The 23,148-nt window shown below is 40.5% G+C and overlaps 1 protein-coding gene across 5 annotated transcripts in view; it reads left to right on the top strand.

The window, feature by feature from the left end:
• The window catches only part of FTO (FTO alpha-ketoglutarate dependent dioxygenase), a 256,447-nt gene that overhangs the window by 111,771 nt on the left and 121,528 nt on the right, over positions 1-23,148 (top strand). For 4 of the 5 annotated variants that reach the window (XM_083165321.1, XM_083165322.1, XM_083165323.1 and 1 more), the window contains one exon: positions 17,510-17,634. In XM_083165321.1, the coding sequence (XP_083021447.1) occupies positions 17,510-17,634 (125 nt within the window). Of the gene's footprint in view, positions 1-17,509; positions 17,638-23,148 lie in introns of those variants that run through there. The other variant, XM_083165325.1, reaches the window with a different exon arrangement.

Here is a 23,148-nt window from a genome sequence, read left to right as displayed (position 1 = left end):
TTTTTTGGGGGGGGGGGGGGGGGTTCTTTTGTTCATTGAATCGTGGTTTGGTGTTGTATGTTAAGGGATGCAAGATTCATATATTGTGCATCCCTTCCATCCACCTTGGAGGAATTGTTAAGGGCCTTAACTAATGTGGCTGCAGGGCAACAATCCCAGATGCAGCTTCTCCACACACAAGTACAGGCTCAGCAGCACCTGATTCATGATGAAGTGGGTTTCCTGTGACAGCATCACCAGGCAATGTAGAAGCCTACCTGGGGACATTTGAGCGCAGGGCTGCACCCCTGGCATGGCCAGAGGATACCTGGGCAAATAACATAGCCCCATATTTGATGAGGAAATCCCTAGAAAATGTACCATGACTTCCCTGCTGTCATACTGGGTCACATCGGTGAAACCAAGGCCTGCAAAGCCCAGCTGTTCCATGACTGGCGCTGGAGCTCGACAAATAATTCTCAAATTAAGCTGTCTGAACTGCTAAAATTGGCGAGGTCTTGTCTTCAGCCCAAGAAGAATACTACCGCCCAAGTGGTGGAGACCTTAGCAATAGACCACTGTGTGCGGGTCTTTGACAGAGGCATGAAAAGATGGGTTCTCCAGGCTGACCCCCAAAATATGGAGGACCTAGCTGCCCTAATGGAGAGATATGCTGCACTGGGAAAAATGGCCAAGCCTTTAGACTGAGAGACTCGATCAGTCCTAAGACCCATCTATCTCTGGAAATGGGGGACTGTCCTAATCCGGTATTCTGCTATGAGTGTGGGGAACAGGGCCACATACAAAAGGACTCTACAAAACAACCTGGGCATATGGAAAGCGAAACCAGAAAATCAGGGTGACCAGCCTACAGCTGTGTCAGAAGCAAGGCTTCGCCAGGGCCCTCCCAATTCCAGGTGACCCTCCAAATGGCAGCACGGCCAGTTCAGGCACTGGTTGATACCGGGAGTGACTTTTCAATTATCGCTGCGGAGTCAGTTCCTGAAGGCGTTGACCAGGTCTTACCTGCAGTTGAACTGCTCTGTGTCCATGGTGCCCCCCCCCCCAAAGTACCCCAGTGTGCGGTTTCCCGTGCAACATTGAGGAACACACACTCTCTCCCTACCCTTTGATCCTCAGGCGGATTTCCCTGGCCTGTCGTAATTGTTAGCGTTTCAACTCGTGGAGCTGCCTTCCTCTTCCAGCTCTGTTGCTCAAAGGTCGAGCCTGTGTGGAGTCGATACATCTACGCCAGAAAATCCAACTGACCCAGAGGAGGCGAACGATGAAAGTACAGAACCTCGCGAATGCTTTCCAGAACATTTGTAGTTACAATTGAAAAATGTATTCACCCTTATAAAGAGGGGGCAGCCCTTATTTCATAAAAGAAAAGGATTTACTATATATAGGATTGTCGGGGAACGGGGTAAGAAAGTTGAGCAGGTTATAGGTTACTGGTCCATGAGCCTCAGGTCCTGGAAAATGCCCATTCACAGTTGTGGGGAGGACATTTGCAGGAGGAGAAAACTCTGCATAGGGTACAGCAGTATTTTTTGTAGCCGGGATATCTGGGGGTGTTAGCAAAATACTGTAAAAAATGTCCCATTTGCCAGCATATCGCACCAAAGTCCCAGTACAGTGCCCCCCTTATTCCTCTTCTGGTAATCACTTTTCCCTTTGAAAAGATTGGGATGGATATTGTGGGCAGTGGAAAAATCAGCAAGGGGATCTCAGTATATCCCAGTCCAACTTGTTGCCACCCGATACCCTGAAGCCATCCCTCTACAAAATATAAAGACAGAATCCATTGGCAAAGAATTATTGCTGATCATCTACCACCTGGAAATACCCAAGGAGGAGGGTACTCCCTTTGTATCCCAGCTGATGAGCGGTTTTATCCAGATGGTGGGGCTTAAAAAGATTTGCACCTCACTGTATCATCCCTAGACCGATGGCTGGGTGAAGCATTTTAAAAGCGCACTCACGCAGATGTTCAAGAGAGCAGTTGCCCAGGACAAAAGGGATTGGAACCAGCTCCTACCTTTTCCTATGTTCGCCATCTGAGAGGTTTGCCAGTCCTCTACAGGGTTGAGCCCCTTTGAATTGTTGTATGGCAGACAGCCCCAGGAAATCCTGGACCTATTAAGGAGGGATGGGAACAACAGACGTCCCCGGAACCAAATGTAGTACAGTTCGTCCACCAGCTCTATGGGCGATTCCAGCAGAAAGCTCCGAGCTTGTCTGGACATTCCAGGCACATCAAATCCTTTTCTTATGGACCGACTATATAGGTTCATCGTGCATGTGTAAGTGCAAGCATGATGCATTTATATAGTCCGTCCTGAAGAAAAGGCTTTTAGCCTTCAAACGTCAATATGACTATATTATGACAATGCTTTTGTTGTAAACACTAAAAAATATTTTCAAAAAGGCTGGAGAGTGCCGCTTTTTCCTTTTGGGGTCAGGAGACTCTTCAAGCTATTTCTGCTATATTTATATTACATGCTACATATTACATACATCTTACATGCTCTTCAGTCCACTGAGTGTAAGGCTGGTCATATAAGAAGGTCTTTGTTGTGTGAATTATGACTCCAAAGCTAATTTTTGAATCACCAAATTACATTGTCCTGCAACAGTATCATAAAATTCTACACACAATACCCCGTGTATATGATAACGTGAAAAAAACTTTTTTCTTTAAAGATTTTTGCTAATTTATTTGAAAGAAAAACAACTAAGAAATCACATGTACATAAGTATTTACAGCCTCTGCTCAATACCTTGAGGTAGAAATTACAGCCTCAAGTCTTTTTGATGCCAGAAGCTTGGCATACCTATCTTTGGGCAGTTTTGCCCATTCCTCTTTGCTGCACCTCTTAAGCTCCATCAGGTTAGATAGGAAGCATCAGTGCACAGCCATTTATCACATATAAAAAATGGCACATCAAGTGTTTGATTTAAACAATTTGACTGAAGGTTTTTGTCCATTTTCCTGGGTTTGTGAGCACATTTCTGATTGTCCTTTGCTCCCATCCAGTACCATATTTTTATTCCATCCAAGCAACTAGTTGGATGATTGGAGGAAAGTTGGTCTGATGTGTGGCCAGCATTAACCCTCCCAAGGAGCTGCCGGGGAAGCTTAAGGGAAGTCAGGTCTGACTTGCCTTCAAGACAAGTCGGACTAATGTATGGGGGCCTTAAGTTTAAGTTAAGTAAAAACTATTTAGATTTAGTGAGTAACATTCTTAACTTTGGAACAGGTTGAGAGAGGCTAAATTTGGAATTTCTTATCTTTATAGTTGCAAAAATTATATTTTCTCACACCTGTCTTAACTCATCATATTCTTTCTGCTTTTGAATAACCCTTTAGAAATGCATAAGCATTTAAATTTTAGCCATAGTTACCTTAACTTCTTATACGTCCAAAAGGCTCCCCAACGCCAAGCTTCTGGTTTTCACCCACTTCCCCAGTGAAGTGGGAGATACGAGGCCTTCATGACATATGTACATATTTGCAGGTGTACAGTTATGCAATTAATTGCACCACACCCTTGCATCTCTTATGAGAACCTCTTTCCAAGAAGACCTTTAAAGGCACCAAGAGTGCTTACCAGAACCTTAGTGGAAGCAGAGAAAGCACCAAAAATATCTCTTTAGTAATGTGACAGTAAAGAAGGTATTGTAAAGCTTTTTTTTATTATAAATGTTGACAAGATATACTTTAAGGATCTTGAGTAAGGATCTTATTATCTGAAAATGTATGTACGATATAAGGATGAGCACTTCAATATTATTTTATATTTATTTATACAAGTATAGTCCCTATATTTTACACAGATCTTTGCATTTCATGTCCCAAGTTTACAGTTTATATTTCTTACTAAACTGATAAAGTCCCATGTTGTTTTTCTTTTATTTAGTTGAAACTCAGGGGCATGTAGTATTTAGATAAGGTGAAATAAGAGGTTAAAAAGGGATTAACATACATAGACAGATACTATATATTTATTACGTGACGGGGAAAAAGATTTGAAAAATTGGTGCAACAGTGGTGTATTTAAAATATTTTAAATACATCACTGTTGCACCAATTTTTCAAATCTTTTTCCCCCTCACGTAATAAATGTATAGTATCTGTCTATGTATGTAAATTCCTTTTTTAAACCTCTTATTTCACCTTATCTAAATACTACATGCCCCTGAGTTTCAACTAAATAAAAGAAAAACAACATGGGACATTTTTATCAGTTTATTAAAAATTTAAAAACATCCAGATACATCAAAAGGTGTGCATCCAACCGTACAACCGCTCCTTCTTCCTCTCCCCTTTTTTCTTGTGTACATTTTTGGTTGTCTTAGATAGCACCCCTACAAATACACAAATACACAGATACAAACTGGGGTGCATTTTGTCAGATATCGAGTAACCTACTATTATGGGGTGGTATTCAATTAAACCCCTGTGGCTAATTGCTATGCAGGAGAAATTAAATTAGAGGGTATTAACTCCTCCGTGATTGACTGGTAAAGACTGCATAAAAATGGCAACAATTGATGTTCACCCGCAGGAAACGTCTATTCATTCCACAGTTTACAGAGAATCATTTGGTTTCCATTCATGAATCCCAATTTTTAGGGGTGGGGAAAAAGGCATTTTCATTGAGAAGTCTTTCCCCGCACCACAGGGATTTTAGCCGGCAGTGAATACTTTCCCATGTCTTTTGGCTATGGGAGGAAACCTGAAAACACACAGAAAGCCAATACTGAGTGAGTGTTTGTAGCATTCTGCTTCCATTCGGTTCCTGAGTGGGATTTGTGAAGAAATGATAATTAGGTTATTGCAGCTATGTTATTGCTCACTGCGAAATGGCAATATTCAAAAGTCTGGTACTAAAACAGTGCTAGAGGGATTTCCATTGACTCTTACGCATGCAAAATATCAAAAGTAGTTAATGTACTCTATGCTACCAGATGAGTTGTAGTAATTCCAGTCCCCCGTAAACTATAGTTAGTAATCTGGTGCAATAGATGGTGACTGAAGATCAAAAAAGGTGGCTGTATTGATATTTGAATGTACGTTTTCTATATACAGTAAGATACTAGTATTTAATGAGTAGCTCCGGCAGTGTAATGGTTAGATTTCCACAATGTGGAGTTTCTATATTGGTGAGCTTGTGTGGGTTCTCTGGTTTAATGGATGGTGTAGTGATTAGCATTACGTCCTCACAGCAATGAGGTTTGGGTTAGCTTTCCACAATGTGGAGTTTATATATTCTCCCAGTGCTTCCGTAGGTTTTCTTTAGGTACTGCGAAAATATTAATAGTATTATGAATATTATTAGTAGTTTTATGGATCCCATGAAATAATAAAACTAGCATATATGTATGTACATGTGCAAGGAACATAGATTGTAAGATATTAGATTGGTTAAATATTCACTGTAATCTGCTGCAGAATATATACAGTATGTTTGTGCTATAAATAACTGGTTATTAACAAATACTAAGTATAGATATAACATGATAGATGCAGATGTACGAATAGCAGAATATAGGGGGTTATTCTGGTTCACTCTTTCTGACAAATTCCTTCTTAGATGGACAAAACCATGTGCACTGCAGGGGGGCAGATGTAAAATGTGCAGAGAGAATTAGATTTGGGTGAGTTATTTTGTTTCTGTGCAGGGTAAATACTGACTGCTTTATTTTTACACTGCAATATATATCTCACATTGAAGTAAAACCCCACCCAAATCTAATTCTCTGCACAAGTTACATCTGCCCCACCTGCAGTGCACATGGTTTTGTCCATCTAAGAAGGATTTTGTCAGAAGGAGTGAGTCAAAATAACCCCCATAATGTGTGCTTTGAATAATACTTTTCTTTCATGTAAAAGCAGGGGCGAAACTTGTAAATGGTCCAGGTCCAGAAATATAATTTGGGCCCCCCTCTTCCACTTCAACCCTAAAATGTTTAGCAAAATTATTTCTTATGCAAAGATGAAATGTTCATTGATCAAATTAGTAATGTTTCCCTTATGGTCTACAAGATTTAGGGGGTATTCAATCTCCCACCGCCATTCCCGATGGGGGAAAACGGCGGCGGGGCTCTATTCAATGCTTTCTTCCCAGACAGCATTGAACAGGGATCTCTGCAGAACGTGCCCAACTTCAGAAGCAGTCGGGCGCATTCTGCCGAGAATGGACGGGAATTGTCTAGCTCCCGACCGCAGCTCACCTATTGCCGGCTGCTTCTGAAGCTCCCTTCTCAGCGCTCGGCAGGCAGGACATTGAATCCCGCCTGCAAAATCACAGTCGAGCCGGCCGAGAACGGGACAGGGTCACGGCTGTTGGGCTAGCCCGACAGTCATGGCCCTATATTAAATACCCCCCTAGTGTCTTACATCACCTTTAGCAGTACAGATAGAACAACATTGTTATGTAATGATCTGCTGCAATTATTGTCGTTTTTGTTACATTCGAAAAACTTTTTGCTTTTGTGGCCATAATGCCGCTAGTTTAAAAGAGGTATAGGAGAGAAACTTTGTGTGTATACATGTAATTTCCACATTTATAAAGGCACCTATACTCAAGATATGGTTCATACTTGTTTTTAACAAGTAGTCAAGAGAAATGAAGTCCCAATTTCCTATCAAGCCAAAAAAGGCACTTGTTTTAGCAATCCGCTGCTAATGTACTGTACGTGGAAGATTTAAGACTTGCTGGAAAGATTTGCTTCTGTTTTATTAGGGCTGCCATTGAGAAAGCAAGAGCAGAACTTGAGAGAGGTGCTTCGAGATTTCTTAATGGGCTGTCAGGGGCAAGACACCCGGTCTAGGTTTCGCCAGCACTCTTCCTGTGCATTAAAAGCAACAGGGGCCAAGCAGCGCTTACAGAAGTATGAATTACTTGATGCCTTCTCCGTTCCATATGGTCAGCCGCGTCTCAAACAATTAATCACTTACAGAATCTTTGCATTGGATTTAAGGTTTCAGCTGTAGCTGTGCCAGGGGGGGCAGCAGAAGGGAGAGGGGGGAGACCTAGTAAGCATAAAATAGCAAGTTTAATAACACTGGGCGCCAAAGTCTAAGCAGCTGGATTCTATAAACAACACTTCTCATCCCCGCCTCACCTTTACAATGCTATTATTTTATGTGATGCTTACTATAAGAAATATGAGAATATTTATATGCATGTGTGCATAAATATCTATAATGATTTATGCTTCCATATTTTTGTGTGTGCATTAATGGACTAATCCGAACATTAGTAGCTAAAATGCCCATTTAATACAGCGCAAAGATAAATATTCCATTTATACATTGAATCCAAAGTGGAAACACATACACACATTCTCTACTGAAATGTCAGTTGTGCCTCAGGATTCTACAGTACACTAGTACATTTATTTGTAGGGTATCAAAGGAGTATGTGCTATAATCACGGTAGAAATGAAAACATCTTTCTAAATGTGGGATGTGTCCTTTCTCTCTTTATTTTATTTTGCGCCTGATTACTAACATAACATTTGTTAAATTGATTTCAGGGTTTTCTACATAAATGCACTTGGGTCACAAATGCTATATTTACTGACTACTTTCGGGACCCTTTACCAGGGTTTTTCCAAGAATATTTTTTTTTTTTTGAAGTTACAATGCAATCTGTCACGGTACCAACATTTCCTATTTACCTTTGTGAAGTCATGCTGTGGTCCGCGTGTGTGCCTGCTTGTCGTTCTCCGGTAGCACTAGGCTCTACATCTGGACATTGCTTCCAGCGGGTGTTGAGACCTATTTGCACCACCGCTCTCAAGTCATCACCACAGTCGCAAGTTGATTCCAGGTCCTCTGCTCCTCAGCGCTGTGTCTGCTCTCCGCTTCTCAAGCATTCAGGCCTGCTTTTCCCCATACTGCAGTAACCACCTGAAGTAAGACATGGGCGCAGTCATTTTTGGAGTGATCACCAGTTTAGACACTCGAGTTGCTTCATATAGAGAGATCCTAAAAAAGAGAGTGCTTTTCTCCTTTTTTTGCTTTCTATAGACCATTTTACTCTCGAGGGAGCACCTTTATTATTGTTTGCATTGTGGATTCAGACTACATAGAAACTCTCGATAAATTAGACCCTACCCTACACCCTACCAGGTGCGAACTGTGCTTAGGCAACATCCCAGTTCCCATTTTCCCAATATACATTCTTATAGAGAGAGCCACCAGGCCACTCTCCAATTTCCAATAAAATGATGCTTTGTAGATGAAAGCAGCTCTGTGCTGAGATCCCTAATATTCTGGTGTCAGAATAGTTCCAGTTATTTTACTTCAGTTCCAGTCTGGCTTCTTCATCTGAAGTCTCCATTGCCTAACCAATTCCACTCTAGTTATTAGAGTGACTTAATACCAGCACCTGCTTGGTTTCAGTCTGGTCACCTATTCAGTTCCAGTCTGGTCACCTATTCAGTTCCAGTCCAGTCACCTTCCTGGTTCTAGTCTGGTTGCTTATTTAGTACCAGTCCAGTTGCCTTCTGGTCTCCTGTCTATTTCAAATCTGGTTTGCCAGTCTCTCCTGTTTTTCCTGCTAACAGTCCAGAACAAATTTTAGAAGTATTTTAACTCCAATATAGTTGCCATCCTTGATCCTATCCAGCAGATTACCAGATTCTATCTGGTTAGGCTACACTACTCTGTTCACTACCCCAAGTCTACTACTGAACTCTCTGAATAACATTAGCCTTCTACTCAGGTTCCTGTTTGGCTACCATTGTGTCCGCAATTCACTCCTAGCTGTGCTTCAGCAGTTCCAGCCTGTTTTATTTCTCAGCTGCAGCTATCTGCTGTGAAATCAAGATTAAAGCCTTTCCTGTACAAAAATGTTTATCTTATTCCTTCCAACCACTGCTAGAGCAACAACAAACATTCTAATGTCCACTACCCTCCTGCTGCTTCAGCATCCACATCATATGCCTGCCCACGCCAAACCCTACCCTGAGACATGACACAGTGCATTGTAGAGAACTGGAAAGAGTTTGAAACCACCAACACACTGCCTTCATCAGGTCTTTCCCTTACGCTTAATCTGTGGATCAGACCAAGATATCATTCTCATGGCCAACAGAAGACATCTCAAGCAGTATATTCATAATTGAATGGCTGGAGACGACGATACAGAAGGAAAGGTTTACATAAAAGTTTTTCAAAATGTGGGAAAGTTACATTAAGACCATATCCTATTCTTCCAAAGAACAGATTTGAAGGTGCTTCCAGAATACCTTATGGTATGAAACAGAGAGTTATAAACTAATGACCCCCCCCCCCCAATATTTCTTGAGGAGTATTAGATGATGGGGAATACTGGGAATGTACAAATTTACTCTCGTTTTTCATTTTACAGACAATGTACAGGATTTGGGGAATACAGGTCAATAATGGTATCCCAGAGATTTGTCTGGGTTGACATTACGGGCCTGATTCAGACCCACGTCTCCGATGGTGGTGGGTTTACGCATTAGCATGCGCAAATATACACGTGCGCAAACCCCGGGAGAGAATAGCTTCGGCAAGTTTCACACTCGCCGAGCCGTTCACTGCGGGCAGTAGACAGCATCAGGGAAATGCTACAATCAGTCCTACTCCACACGTTCGCTGCCTAGGGGTCATCCTTGACTCTGAACTGTCCTTTATTCCTCACATTCAGTCTGTTTCTAAATCATGCTACATGCATCTAAAATACAAATCTAAAATTCGACTTTATTTCACACAAGACAAAACTGCAAACAATCCATATTGAATGCAGCTGCGAAGCCAATTTTCCTGGCTAGACGTTCATCGTCTGCTGATCCGCTCTTTCAGTCCCTCCACTGGTTGCCTATATTCTATCGTATTCAATATGAAATACTTCTACTCATATACGAGATATTACATGACTATACCAACATACATCTCTTCACTTAACTCAAAATATATCCCCACCCATCCTCTCCATTCTGCACAAGATCTGCGTCTCTCACACACTCATTACAAGATCCCATTTACAATTGCAGGACTTTCATCAGGCAGCACCCAACCCATGGCATGCCCTTCCATGCACATTTTTCTCTAGCCTCCAAACTTTCAAGCGTTCCCTAAAAACTCACCTCTTCAGGCAAGCTAATAATATTCCTGAACCCACAGTAGCATTCATATCTGATTGAATACCATCAGTACTGTCTTGCAATATGGTAGGACTACCATGCTATAGATTCTTATCCTTATGTATCCCTCCTATTATCCCTATAGATTTATTGTAAGCTTGCAAGCAGGGCCCTCCTGCCTGTATATTCAGTCTGTTACTACAAAGTTTGTTTTATCACTTTTGTTTCCCATTGTAAAGTACAAAGGAATATGCTGTGCTATCTAAGAAACTGTAAATAATAATAATAAATAGCCAATTGTTTGAAAGGTTTTCATCTGCTACATTGGGCACAATATCAAGAATTGTTCTTGAACATATTTTATAGAGCCTATTTTCCACAGGCAGTATTCGGCAGGTACAGTATGTCCACCTCTTGTGTGTCACTACACATACAAGCTTCACTGCTTCTGGTCATGCCAACTGATATGCAGCTTTTGGTTACACATTTGAAGTCACTCACTGAAACATCTCGTTAACTATTTTACTGTTAATGTAAAGTCAGCAATTTGTGGTTCACCAAAGGTTGTAGAAAGTTATTGTTGGCTGTTAGTAAAGAAGTCCTCAAAACAATTTAGCATTCTTGGATTCTTCATCATCCACCTTTTTATCATCGTTTCAAGGGTAAACTACATAATATACTGTCTTTCAGATGGATTGGTTGGAGACGAATGGAAAGGAACTTGCGTACATTTTATTACCTTCGAGACCTATGATAGTAGATTTTTTAAATGTGGATTAGAGACTCCCTCAAACAATACAGATTTGTATGAGACCAGCTTGTTGTTGGGTGATCCCCCATAGTGATACCGCAACTTCTTCAAACTCTAGGCTCCTCTCCTCTATTTATTGCTTGGCCTATGCTTATTATTACTGGTGCTTCTACGAGCAATTATAAACATAGAGTTGTCTTCTTATTTTTAGTATTGTATTGGATGTGATTCTTTAGCCCAGGGGTGAGGAACCTTTTTTGTGCCAAGGGCCGTTTGTATGGGGAAAAAATCCTTTGGGGGCCATATGTAAAAATTTCTCTTACAAATTGTCCTGCTACAGCCATTTGACGCTCTGGCGGCTGCCACTGAATAGGACTGACAGTCTCTGGCTGCTGTTAATTAAGAGGAATCTCGCAAGAACTACTGTACCTACTTCTTGCGAGAATTCCACTGTACTTGACTCCTGGGAACAGGTGGGAGGGCCACTCAAACCGGCTACGGGGGCCGCATACGGCCCCAGGGCCTGAGGTTCCCCACCCCTGCTTTAGCCCTTTGAGTTCCAATGTTGCTGTAAGATACAGTATGTGCAAAATATATTCTAAAAATGCAAGGGCCGTAGTCGAGGTATATGAATCACTTTAGTTATTGCCGGAAAATGATCTGAAGTCAATTAATTGAAGTTTGGTTAAATATTGCGCCCCCCCCCCAAAAAAAAAGCTTTGCTGTGAGCGATGCTGACATTTTAAGCTTATATTTTGCACATCTCTCACAGCAATGTTAGCACTCAAAGGGTCAATAAAAGGGTTAAAAAAAGTGGATCACATGAGTGTGAATAATAAGCGAATGAGGTCTTGGGAGGAAGTTTAAATCGATTGTATTGTGTTGGGGGTGGAGAGGCTGGTGCCAGTTAGTGGCCAGAGACTTGCAGGGAAATTACTGTATCTAGACGGTGCTGTCTGTACAATCCTGACATTTTCCTGTAGGCCAGAGCAGTGATAAAAAACAAAAAACTGTTTTACTCAACGTTTCAGAGACGTGCCCCCCTTCTTCAGGATATATTATTCAGAGTGCCGGATCCTATGTATATGTATATATACAGCAAAACATGGCCACTCACAGAAGCTTGTCCAAGGTTTAAAAGGTTTATTCATAATTCATAGCAGATGACTGTCAGTTCCATCCCCTCGGGATTGTCTTCAGGACACAGACCGCTTGCGCAACCAGGTAGCTGATCCAAAGAAAGGGATAGCTGTCGGGAACACCAACCCTCTGTCTTGAACACACCTATAACAGTAAGCAACAGATGCTGCTAATCAGCCAGTGATTCGCAATACATTCAAGGAAAACCCAGATTGGATCTTCCTAGCCTTGCTGCTGTTCTAAATTCTTTAATGGATCTTCCACATTACCATCATATGGAAGTATGCTGTTCGTGCCACACAATTGTGTGTATCATTTTTTTATTTTTATTTTGGGATTGTAAAGAGTGATGTATTAGTAACAAACTCATATTCCAGACTGTGAGCCAGATGAACCAGGTTTCAAAAAGTAATAAAATGGAGAGTGATAAACAATTAGCCCCTAACTGCTATTTTTCATACCCAGCCTGTGACATGGCACTTATGAGCTGATTGGTTGGTCGTTTATCACTGTCCATTTTATCACTTTTTGAAGCTTAATGCATCTAGTCCTTTGATTGCTAAGTTTGGAAGGTTCTCTGATTGATGGTAGAACAGACAACTTTGCAGTTACTGTGTAATGGGGCCATTGACAAATAATTTTTGTTGAGCATTTTAATTTTATTGCGTTTCTGTACCTTCTAAATGCTCATGTTTTATTCACGGTCTTCTGTACAGCCGCACAGGTAAGATCAGCTTTATTATGACAATCCTGTTGACCTCTCTACATGTCCTGTTAAATATAAGGTCATCAGTGCAAGTCCATCTCACTCAGGAAATAGTCAAAAGAAAGTGTCGGCATTGTGCAAACATTGAAAATAGCACACATGCCCTTCTAACATTGAGGACTGATAAGGCACAACCCAGAGAAGTGTTTGTTATCCTCTCATTTTGACCTCTAGCCCCTGACTGTAAAATACCTCCATTAGCTCAAGATAGTAGGTGAAGGCTTCAGTCAACCCTAAGGGGAAGCATCGGTCAGAGGACTAGTACCTGTCATCAAGTACCATTATCACATTTTCTGTAATAGGCTTCTGCTGTTTTGTGCGATCCCTTACAGACAAGACTTACAGTCAAGACAGACAAGACAATGCAAATCACCCTTCAATGATTTTGTTAGCACAATATTTACAATGCTACATGCACATGGAGCTTCTACCATTAACTGGGAATACCCGCAGCCCATCCCACATCTTATGTCAATTCATAAAATGTCTATTTAGCTGTCATTTGTTTCTTATCTTTTTTTCCTCCTCTTCTTTCAAAAAAATTTAAAATTGGTTTTTAACCTTTAGTCTTTCTTATCCCTGACTAGCACATTGGTGGGGTTATCTCTCCCTTCGCTTCTGAAGAGAGAAAGGATCTAACCCATTGATTCATAAAACTTCTGATTGAATAAATGGGGTGGGTGTCCAATTAGAAGCTGCGTTTCTTATTCTTGTCCTGTGGATCTCCTTTTGGACATTTAATGCTTTATCAAAAATGTTTTCTAAATGAATGGGTGCGGACAGGAACTCCCCCTATTACGTCTTCCTGAGATCTGCAAAGATCTGCCCAAAGCTATATGATAACACTTAGAGCTTCAAGAGATCTCTGTTGTGAGTTTCAGACTACCATAGGTTCTGATTCAGAGTTGTACGCAACGGATTACAGAAATACCAGGTGGAGGGTGTTTTCACACAAGATGCCTCCTATAACATATTCGTAGAGCGGCTGCATCCACCTCTGAATTACCCCATAGTACACAAACTCTTAAAGATGCAAAGGGGACTGACCCTCATAATCAGGGATCAAGTTTCATGGACCAGTCCCCCCCCCCCTTTTTTTTTTTTTGATATATCGGTGGATGGCTAAAATAAATGTCTCCTGTGAATTTTCTTGCCAAAATCTCAAAATATACTGACACTCTTCATTGCAACTGTAGGCACAAAGTAGTTAAAACCATCTTACTATCCAAATCCTTAATCACAATTAAGCACTAAACTGGGAGAATATTAGGAAATGTGAAAATGTTGTCTATGATTTCCCTTGAACTCCTGTACAAACTATAAGATTGCACAGTGTGTATGCAATAAGCCAGGTTTTTCCAACCACGGTCCTCAAGGCACACCAACAGTGCAGATTTTGTAGATATCCAGGCTTTAGCACAGGTGACTTAATTAGTACCTGAGTGATTCTGATTAAACCATCTGTGCTGAAGCCTGGATATCACTTAAACCTGCACTGTTGGTGTGCCTTGAGGACCGTGGTTGGGAAAGCCTGCAATAAGCAAATGAACTAAAGATATATTATCAATGGCCACATCCCAGAATTACGCTGTCTTTGCAATATCATCACGACTAACCTGGAAGCGCGATGAATGGCTCACAGGAGAGCGCAATAGTACCTACTCATTGGGCGATGTGAATGATTTTAAAGTCCCAATCCATTGGAATAGGGCGCATCATTAAATAAATTGTCTAATGTTTACCCAGCTTAAAACTCACCATAAACATCTTTGGAAACATTCCGGCATAGTTTAATGGCCGTGTTCTCAAACGTGCTTAAAATATCCCTAACAGAAAACCGATGTAGAAGAAATAAATGACGAGGTTATTTTTGTCAAAAGTATTGAGTGATCATGAGAGTAGAGGGGTATGTTATTGGACTTTATACCATAACTCATCTCATCCCATTTGACAGTAGTCTGGCAACTAATCTATCCATTATTAAATAAGGCACACTGAGATCACCCACATAATGTGCTTTTTAAAGATGAAATAGTGCTGTATTTTATCTGGCATCACCAATCATAAAATGACTTTATATTCTGCTATATATTATAACGTCTTGTAGTATATTATTTTTGTGTGCCACTGACAAAGTATGTAGCAGCTATTGATTTTGCCTACATAGTTGGCTCTTCCGCTGACAGTTTATGTGGGTTTTCTGGCACTAATTGCTCCGTTTTCTTTTTATAACTTTATGATTAATTTAAAAACATCTATTAATGTATATGCACAGGCACTTAAATCACATTGTTAGCATGTTTTCATACCGTGTTCAACCTGGGTTCCTATTCTCATTGTCGATATGAGCGTCAATATGAAACTACTACCTTCTCCCATATTCCATATTTTATGTAGCGCGCAAGAGAAATCACGTCTGGTGTCATTAGTCACAAAGTGATTATTGATTACATAGGACTAGCCTGATAATATATAGCACCATCACTGTAAGTTCTTGACACAGGAACTTCTTAGTGCAACATAGTGTTTTAAACTTTTTGTTCTTCTTTTATCTTTCCACGGTTTCTTGTCTTTTCTTATGTAGAAGATTCTTCTGTTTTATGTGAGTTGTTTTGCATTTTATATTAATGGCGGCCTAGAATTATTTAGCTCATGTAATAAATAGAGATTGAGCTTTTTTTGTGTTTTTTTTTTTTTTAAATATTAGAAAAATTATTAAAGGAGAAAAAATATTCATGATGGATTTTTACAAACAGTGTCATAAGGCAAACTGCATGCAAAAATACTCGCACTGCACCTTCTTCTTTGGTCTTAATGAAGTGCGTCTTCACATGTTGCTTTCTTTTTTCAGTAAATGCAACAACACCGGAACCTAAGATCTGCTTTTGTAAATAGTGCCTATAAAGTGACTTTATCACATATACCGTGATTCAATTGCGTTCTGCTTACATAATCTTTTTCAAAATACATCTTCAAGGTTAGGAAAGCCAACAGTTAACTAAAAACAATAGTAATAACATTTTGAAAATGTGTATGCAGCAATTCTTGGGGCTAATTCCGAGATATACGCAAACCAATGGTTGTGCAGGACCAGTAGGGTGCATGCCCAGTCCAGCTAACATTGGCAGAACAAGTCCTGTGTTGGTTGCAGTGCCCCCTAAACCACAGTCTGAATAACAGGCCGTGACTGTTTGGTAGGGACGATGGGAAGGTTTTCCCATAACGGGGGCCAGGGTCTGTATCTTCTAAACTAAGGGTAACTCGGATGGGCAATATTTTCCCAGATGAACCGATGCTGCGTCTTCAGACGCAACAGTGGATCACAACAAGCATCAGGTGGTGTCTATTAACACAAGGCGCCTGTTGTAGAATTTGCATATATTCGCACATCAGTTGTGTCAAAAGAAGCAGCTGCTGTACTTGCTGCATCCGATTTCGAATCATTCCCCTTGTCATTCAATTCCAGTGGTACTGTTGGTCAAACAACCTTTGGGAATCTACAATGAAATGTTGCTTGTTAACTGTGTTGATCAGTGGTTCCCTAAATTGTGTGCTGTGGCACCCTGGGGGTGCCTTGGGCTACTTGCGGGGTAACCATGGCCAATTCAAATTAATTATGACCAATGTAAAAGGCAAATTGTGGAGAAACAGAAGGGGGTCCTGTCCATTACCACATACTGTAACTGACTGAATGCTGAGCTCTAAACACAATTTACTTCATTTTTGTATGATTTTAGAAATTAGAAACTTTTGTTTTAGGGGTACCGTGAAAACAATTCTGATACTCAGGAGCCATGATTCACAAAAGTTTGGGATCCATTGGTGTAGAGTAGGGATGCCAATCCTGGGGCATTTTTTCAATCCTGGGAATCGGGATTGAAAAATGCTCAATCCCGGGATTGGCATGCCTAAAAGAAGATTGCCCCTGTGCCCCACACACTAACTGAGATTTGGGGAGGGGGCAGGTGGCAGCGGTGCATGATGTGGGTGGCCCGGCGGCAAGCAGGTGCCAGGGCCACACACTGACTTCTGGTGAGCGGGGGAAGCAGGTGGCACTGTGGCAGGCGGCTTCAGTGAAGAGGCAGGCAGCTTGGGGAGGCTCGGCGGCTAGCGGATCCGACGGTGGGGGTGTAGTGCTACGGCCTACACAGCGTGACCTGTGACCTAATCACGCTGTGCAGGCCGCACGCCGTGACGGGGATAGCCGGGCAGCGTCTGAGCAAGTGCTCAGACGCTGCCCGGCATTAGACTGTGCATGCGCAGTTTAATCCCGGGATTGGATACTCCAATCCTGGGATTGAGATCCCGGACATTTTGGGGCCAAATCCCGGGATCCCGCCAATCCCGGGATTGGCCACCCTAGTGTAGAGCTATTTTGTATTATAAATCCCAGCTTATTTTCTTCTAACCGTTACGTTTAATACGTAATATAAGAAATGTGTATAACGCTATTCTTTTCACATATACATCTCTTTAAATTCTCTACATTCTCAACTAATTTAGGTAACAAATGAGTTAAAGCATACTACTGTATTTTATAGTTTGTTTTATGTGCCGTACATATTGACAAAACTCCAAATATATGGTGCCCATTTTCGGCCATCACTTCCCATATTGATTAGTTGGCAAACATGCAATAATAATAATGAAAATATATTGATTTACTGTCCTCATTTGCCTATGAGCTTTTTTATTAATTTTACGTGTTTCTCCCTTCTTTTCTCTTTGATGTAATTGCTTCTCAGACATGCCTGGTGGTAGAAGAGCTTGTAAAGGAAGACGGGACACAGGAGGAGAGGGATAAAGTACTAAAGTCTATATTACCATTACTAACGGAACGCTATGCCCTGCGACAAGAATGGCGACAAAGGTGAGAAATTCATAGCTAAAGAACAAGATTGCCACTTTCTATGCATCTAAACTCACATTATTATTATTATTATTATTATTATTATTATTATTATTATTATTTTACAAAGACTCTTTTCCTAAAATAGAACATATCAGTCTGACATGCTTCCAGGAGGAATGCCTAGACCCAAGTCTACAATGGTGTGATCCCATTCCCAACTAATAGCTTCCACACAAATCACTGTCTTAAATTGGAACACTGAAGTGTCTTGAGTGGTACAGATCTATCTCTGTCTCCATTATCTCTTTAAAATTAGAACCAATCACTAAGGGTTGTCATTTATATTTGTCTCAGCAGCTCACGCTTCTCATTAGTGCAGATATTTCCCAGCCAGTTGGCTCATTTTTATTTATGAATCACAAGTGGCCGATGTGACATCATTGGATATATTGGCATTGCATAACACAGACAGCAGAGAACAGTCATTATTTAATAAAAGCTGAGCAAATTAAACAGTGATCATGTTAAAGGGACTATAGTGTGCTACTACTTCAGCCTTACTGCCACTCCTTCTTCACAATAATCATGAATGCCTAGGCCTTACTGCCAGAGGAGGTGGTGCCACAGTAGTTAAGTATAGCACAGGTATTCATGATCACATACCAGTGAACCATTCCATTAGCTAATTACAGTATTTATGACCACAATGATGGGTCAGTGATCAAGACAACATAATTGTGGGTGGATCATGATTGGCTTTAACCAATGAAAATTATATGAATTGTCTTATCCTGGGGTAGCCTGGCTTGGGTGGTGGCTTCGAGACGTGGGTCTAAATGTAATATCTGTTGCAAAGCAGTAAGTGTGGGATGTCGTGCGAATCTGGCTGGACTTTTACAGCGGCAATCACTAACTCAGGAAAACCAACCTAGTTATACCATGGCAATGATTGCCACTTTAAAATCTGTCCAGTCTCGTATGAATTCCCAGTTGCATATCATGTCCCCAGTAGTGCCAGTTACTGTACATAGTGCTCATTCTAGCACCTGCCTTCTTTGAAAATCCATGCAGTTCCTGTTCCCAGCCTGGGGTGTCGCTGTCTGCTGTGATGTTTCTAGCACATGTCTGGTTTGCATATCAGTGCTGATACAGACCACATTGTGCTAGAAGCACTACAGCAGACATTGACACCCCAAGCGGGGAAGAGGAACTGAATGGGTTTTCAAAGATGGCAGGTGCAAGAATGAACACTAAGTTACATATGTATCCAGTAGGTTTTTTGCATTCTGGAAACAATAAATAAGGGATATTTTGGATAAAGGATACTCAACCTGTGTGTGTGTGTCTATCTATCTATCTATCTATCTATCTCTATATATATTTCTAGTATCCTCGTGTAACTGAAACACTGCCATCTGCCTTTGTATTGTCTATATTTGAATGTTACCATCCTGGGATAAAGTATGTACTAGATATACAGGAATTCTAATCTAGAAATACCGATAATAACCACCCCCATGTTGTATACAGATGGAGCTGCTCCTGGCGATCGAATCGCCAAACGCTAGCCGTCGGAAGGGGGGTGCATGCGCACGAGACGCTCGCGCGTCCCCATCAGATGGAGCGCCTCTCCGCTGGCGAACGTCCTCTGAGGGACTCTGGATATTCCCAGCGCTGGCTGAGAGGCGCTCCATCTCTACGTCTGATTTTAACCTCTATATTTCACCACTACGACGTCCTGTCCCCTTTAGTAGTTTGCATAAAAAAACAGTCGTTTGCCTCCAAAAACATTAGAAAATGTAACATAGTAAGGCCACTAATCACAGATAGTGACTTCGCAGTGGCACGGTGACACTAAAAATAACGATTGTACAGTCACACACATTTCCTCGTGTTTACAAGACTTCTATTGCTAGTAAACCCCATTGAGTATGAGCTGTTCATGATAATTAAGTTAAACATTTTTACTACATCGTGAGCCCTTAAGTTATGTTTCAACATGATCTTTAGAAGCTAATGCTCAATGGTTATTTTATGTGAATCACATAAAATTGTAATTTTGCCTCTGTTAAATGGACTCTTTTGTAACTGCGGCTGTGTTTTTATTATTGCTTCTGTTCTCACTCTACGAGGTTTTCTCTTTTTAACTGTGTTTCAAAGAACAAATACTTAATATCCTAAATACAGTAATTAACTGATTGGGTTGTGTATGGCATAGAGACTGGAAGAAGGGATATTATAAAGTCAAAGCTACTTATTCTGTAATACAGAGACTTGATCTGTATCAATAATACAGAGGACTATGATCCCTAATCAATAAAACTGAGAGCAGTTGCTAATGTGAAATTTCATTGTTTTAATATTGATATAAGGCGGTCACCTATATTTAAAAGCAAAGCATAAAACATGTTTGTGTTCCTTTAAGCTCCCCAGACAAGTAATCATTTATTCAGACGATTAGATCAATTGTCGTAAAATTGGACAGAGCTTGCATGTTTGGATGCCAAAGGAAGCTAACTTAATCAGTAAAATGGTTGTATTTGCTCTACTGAAGTGGTCAATGATATTTTATTTAGAACATCAAATCACGGAATACTGTATATTTAGCAATTCAGCAGTTTGTTGAACCTTCTTGTTTCGATCAGCCTAGCTGATCCGTGCTTGTTTTAAATTTACCGTAGATATCATTTTTCATTGGCCAAATCATTGTTAGTGTGGTTATCTTTTCAAACCACTCACAAAATCTGTATTACGGAGATCATGTCATTTCTGCAGGATGTTTTCTGGCTAAACAAATGCAATTTCAAAGAGCAGAGATTTGTCTGAAAATAGGACATTAAGGTAGGGAACCAGTATCATATCACCATGTAAACATGGCCTTAACAACTTGAGATCCTTTGAATAAATATGATGTGGGGGACTTGTTAAAAGAAATAGGCCAGAACTTCCTCATTTTGCTCAGTTTGTTTACGGTAGGTGACAGCGCTGTGACAGACATAGAGCTAACATGACGACTGAGGTATTTCTGGTTCTGTTCTTATCCCAGGTGACCCTTCCTTGACCTTGCTTGCCAAGGTAGGTCAACCCTTGTTCTAGTGACCTTCAAAAACTACTCTAGAAAGCAGAAAGGGTACTGTGACTATTGTATTCAATGGTCTCAGCTGGCTGTAGAAAAATGAAATGACAAGCAAATGAATGAGTATTAAGCTACAATGAACAAAACTATGGTTTATATGTCGTGTTGAAACAGTGGTGTTATTGGAGTCATGGGATTAATTCCAACCAGGGAACTATCTCTGGAATTTTCAAGGCTTCCCTCCCACAGGATCCTAAATTACCCTTCCAATAAATATCAGTGTTTTAGCACTCTGGATTGCGATACAAGTCCATGTATTTAATTACCTAGTTCTAAATTTTGAATATTGGTAAAATTAGAGTTTGTTTTTTCGTATAAGGATCAGCCTCCCTTATTATTGTTTGTACTTCACGAGTAGCCATAAAATATTTTTTCTTCCATAGTTCCTTGTTTTCTTGGCGACCAATGGATTTTAAAATTATCCTATCTCTTAACTCATGGATCGGTGGATCCTTGTAGATGAAAGTAATGTAGCCTTTGTTATGGTAATATAAATGGCTGGTTCCTTTGAAGTGTTATGCTGGGTACATTCTAAAAAAAATAATTTTGTTCTAGCAATTAAAAATCTTTAGAGTTCATCAGTAGGGTTCTACTAGCAATAAGTGCATGAACGACGTCATTCAGGCATATCGTGTTAACCCGACAGCGCAACTGTTAACTGATATATTTGAAAGATATATTGGTGGTGCCTCTGTTGCATGTGTGTATGGCTGACCCACCCATCACCTATGCATATCTTAAGCGGGATTGAATAGAAGATGAATTGCACTGGAATCCAATCCCGTGGCATTTTTTCAATCCCGGGATTCGAGATTGAAAAATGCTCAATTCCGGGATTGCCGGGATCCCGGGATTGGCTTTCCTAATAAAAAAACCACCTTGGCTGCCCCGCATTTACATACATTTGGCAGGTGCAGCTAGGTTGCCGGGTTGCTGGATGGGTTGCCGGGTTGCTGGATGGGTTGCCGGGTGGATGGGCTGCCGGGTGGGCGGTCAGCTTGATTTATGACAAATAATATACTTTTATGCAATAGATGTAAATGCATCCATCAATATGATTTACTAACTTGGGTGACTATTGCTCTGCTCAAATATAATTTATATATCCAGTAGACTTATCGAAACTTTTGCTCGGTTATATTATAACACACTTTTGTTATCCCAGTGGCATCTCAAACATTAGATAGTCCCCTTTAGAGTGTAAGCTCTCACGCACAGGACCTGGGTGCTTTTCATTCTCCTACTTATGCTATCATCTACTTCGTCTTGTTCTGTAATAGTGCATACACATGGGGAGATTAAATCCCCATTTCTATGCGATCTGACTCGATAGTTTAGAAAGGAAGCACAGATCGCTCAGTGTGTATGGCCCCCGGCGATTGTGAAGTCTGGTTTCCGTGTGGCGATATCCCCTGCTCAGCACACAGGGGGTTATTCTGGCAAATTCCTTCTCAAATGGATAAAACCATGTGCACTGCAGGTGGGGCAGATGTTACTTGTGCAGAGAGAGTTAGATTAGATTGGGGATTTACTTCAAAGTGAAATCTATATTGCAGTGTAAAAATCATCAGTTAAAAGTGTGCCTCCCACAAGAAATATCTGTGTGAGTGGACTGGTTACGTCTCAACCGCTCTCTTTTTGAGTATAATGTATACTTTCCAAATGCAAAAAAGTTAATAAAGATATCACTTCAAAAGGGCGAATACCAAAAAGCATTTTGATACCAATAATATATTGATATTTTTTCGTGTACTAGCATTTCACATCAATGGAAGGGTATGTTTTCATGAGAAACTCAAAGTTGTTTTTTTTATTATATAACTTATTAATGTCAACTTTTTTCATTTTACCAATGATTTTAGAATTGAAGTATGTTTAACCCCCCCCCTCCAACAAATATTCCCATGATACAGAAGAAGCTAAAGATTAATTTTAAATTGTTTGTTCCTTTCAATATATTTCCCTCTTGATGTACCACTATATGGTTTCTAAGAGCTTCCAGTGCTGATCGCCAAGGCTGCTCAGCCATCTTACTTGACAAAGATGTTTTCTTAGTCCTAGTGCATTGAAAACACAAGAACTTGATGAAATAATGATAAGTGGGTAAGAGTTTTTAGCAGACAAGAGAGATTAGGTGCTCAGGACATGTTTAGCCAAGAACAAAGGAGATTGAGAGAAGATAAGTGGTTAAGAATGTTTAAAAGGGAGGTACATAGAGGGAACACAGATCGGATGTGTATCACTTGATGATGTTTTTGTATAGCTTTAGGCTTACATTGTAGCATTTGTAATCTTTGCTATAGTAAACCAAAGGATAAAGATCCATCGTAGCTTAATTTCTAATTTTTATGTGGTTGTTTTTTAACCAGAATTTGTATTTATTAGAAAACTCCTTA

Source organism: Crinia signifera, chromosome 11 (genome assembly GCF_055691185.1).
Source record: "Crinia signifera chromosome 11, ASM5569118v1, whole genome shotgun sequence".
NCBI classification, from domain to species: Eukaryota; Metazoa; Chordata; class Amphibia; order Anura; family Myobatrachidae; genus Crinia; species Crinia signifera.
The sequence above is the reverse complement of the archived record's forward strand: the minus strand, read 5'-3'. Positions and strand labels throughout refer to the sequence as shown.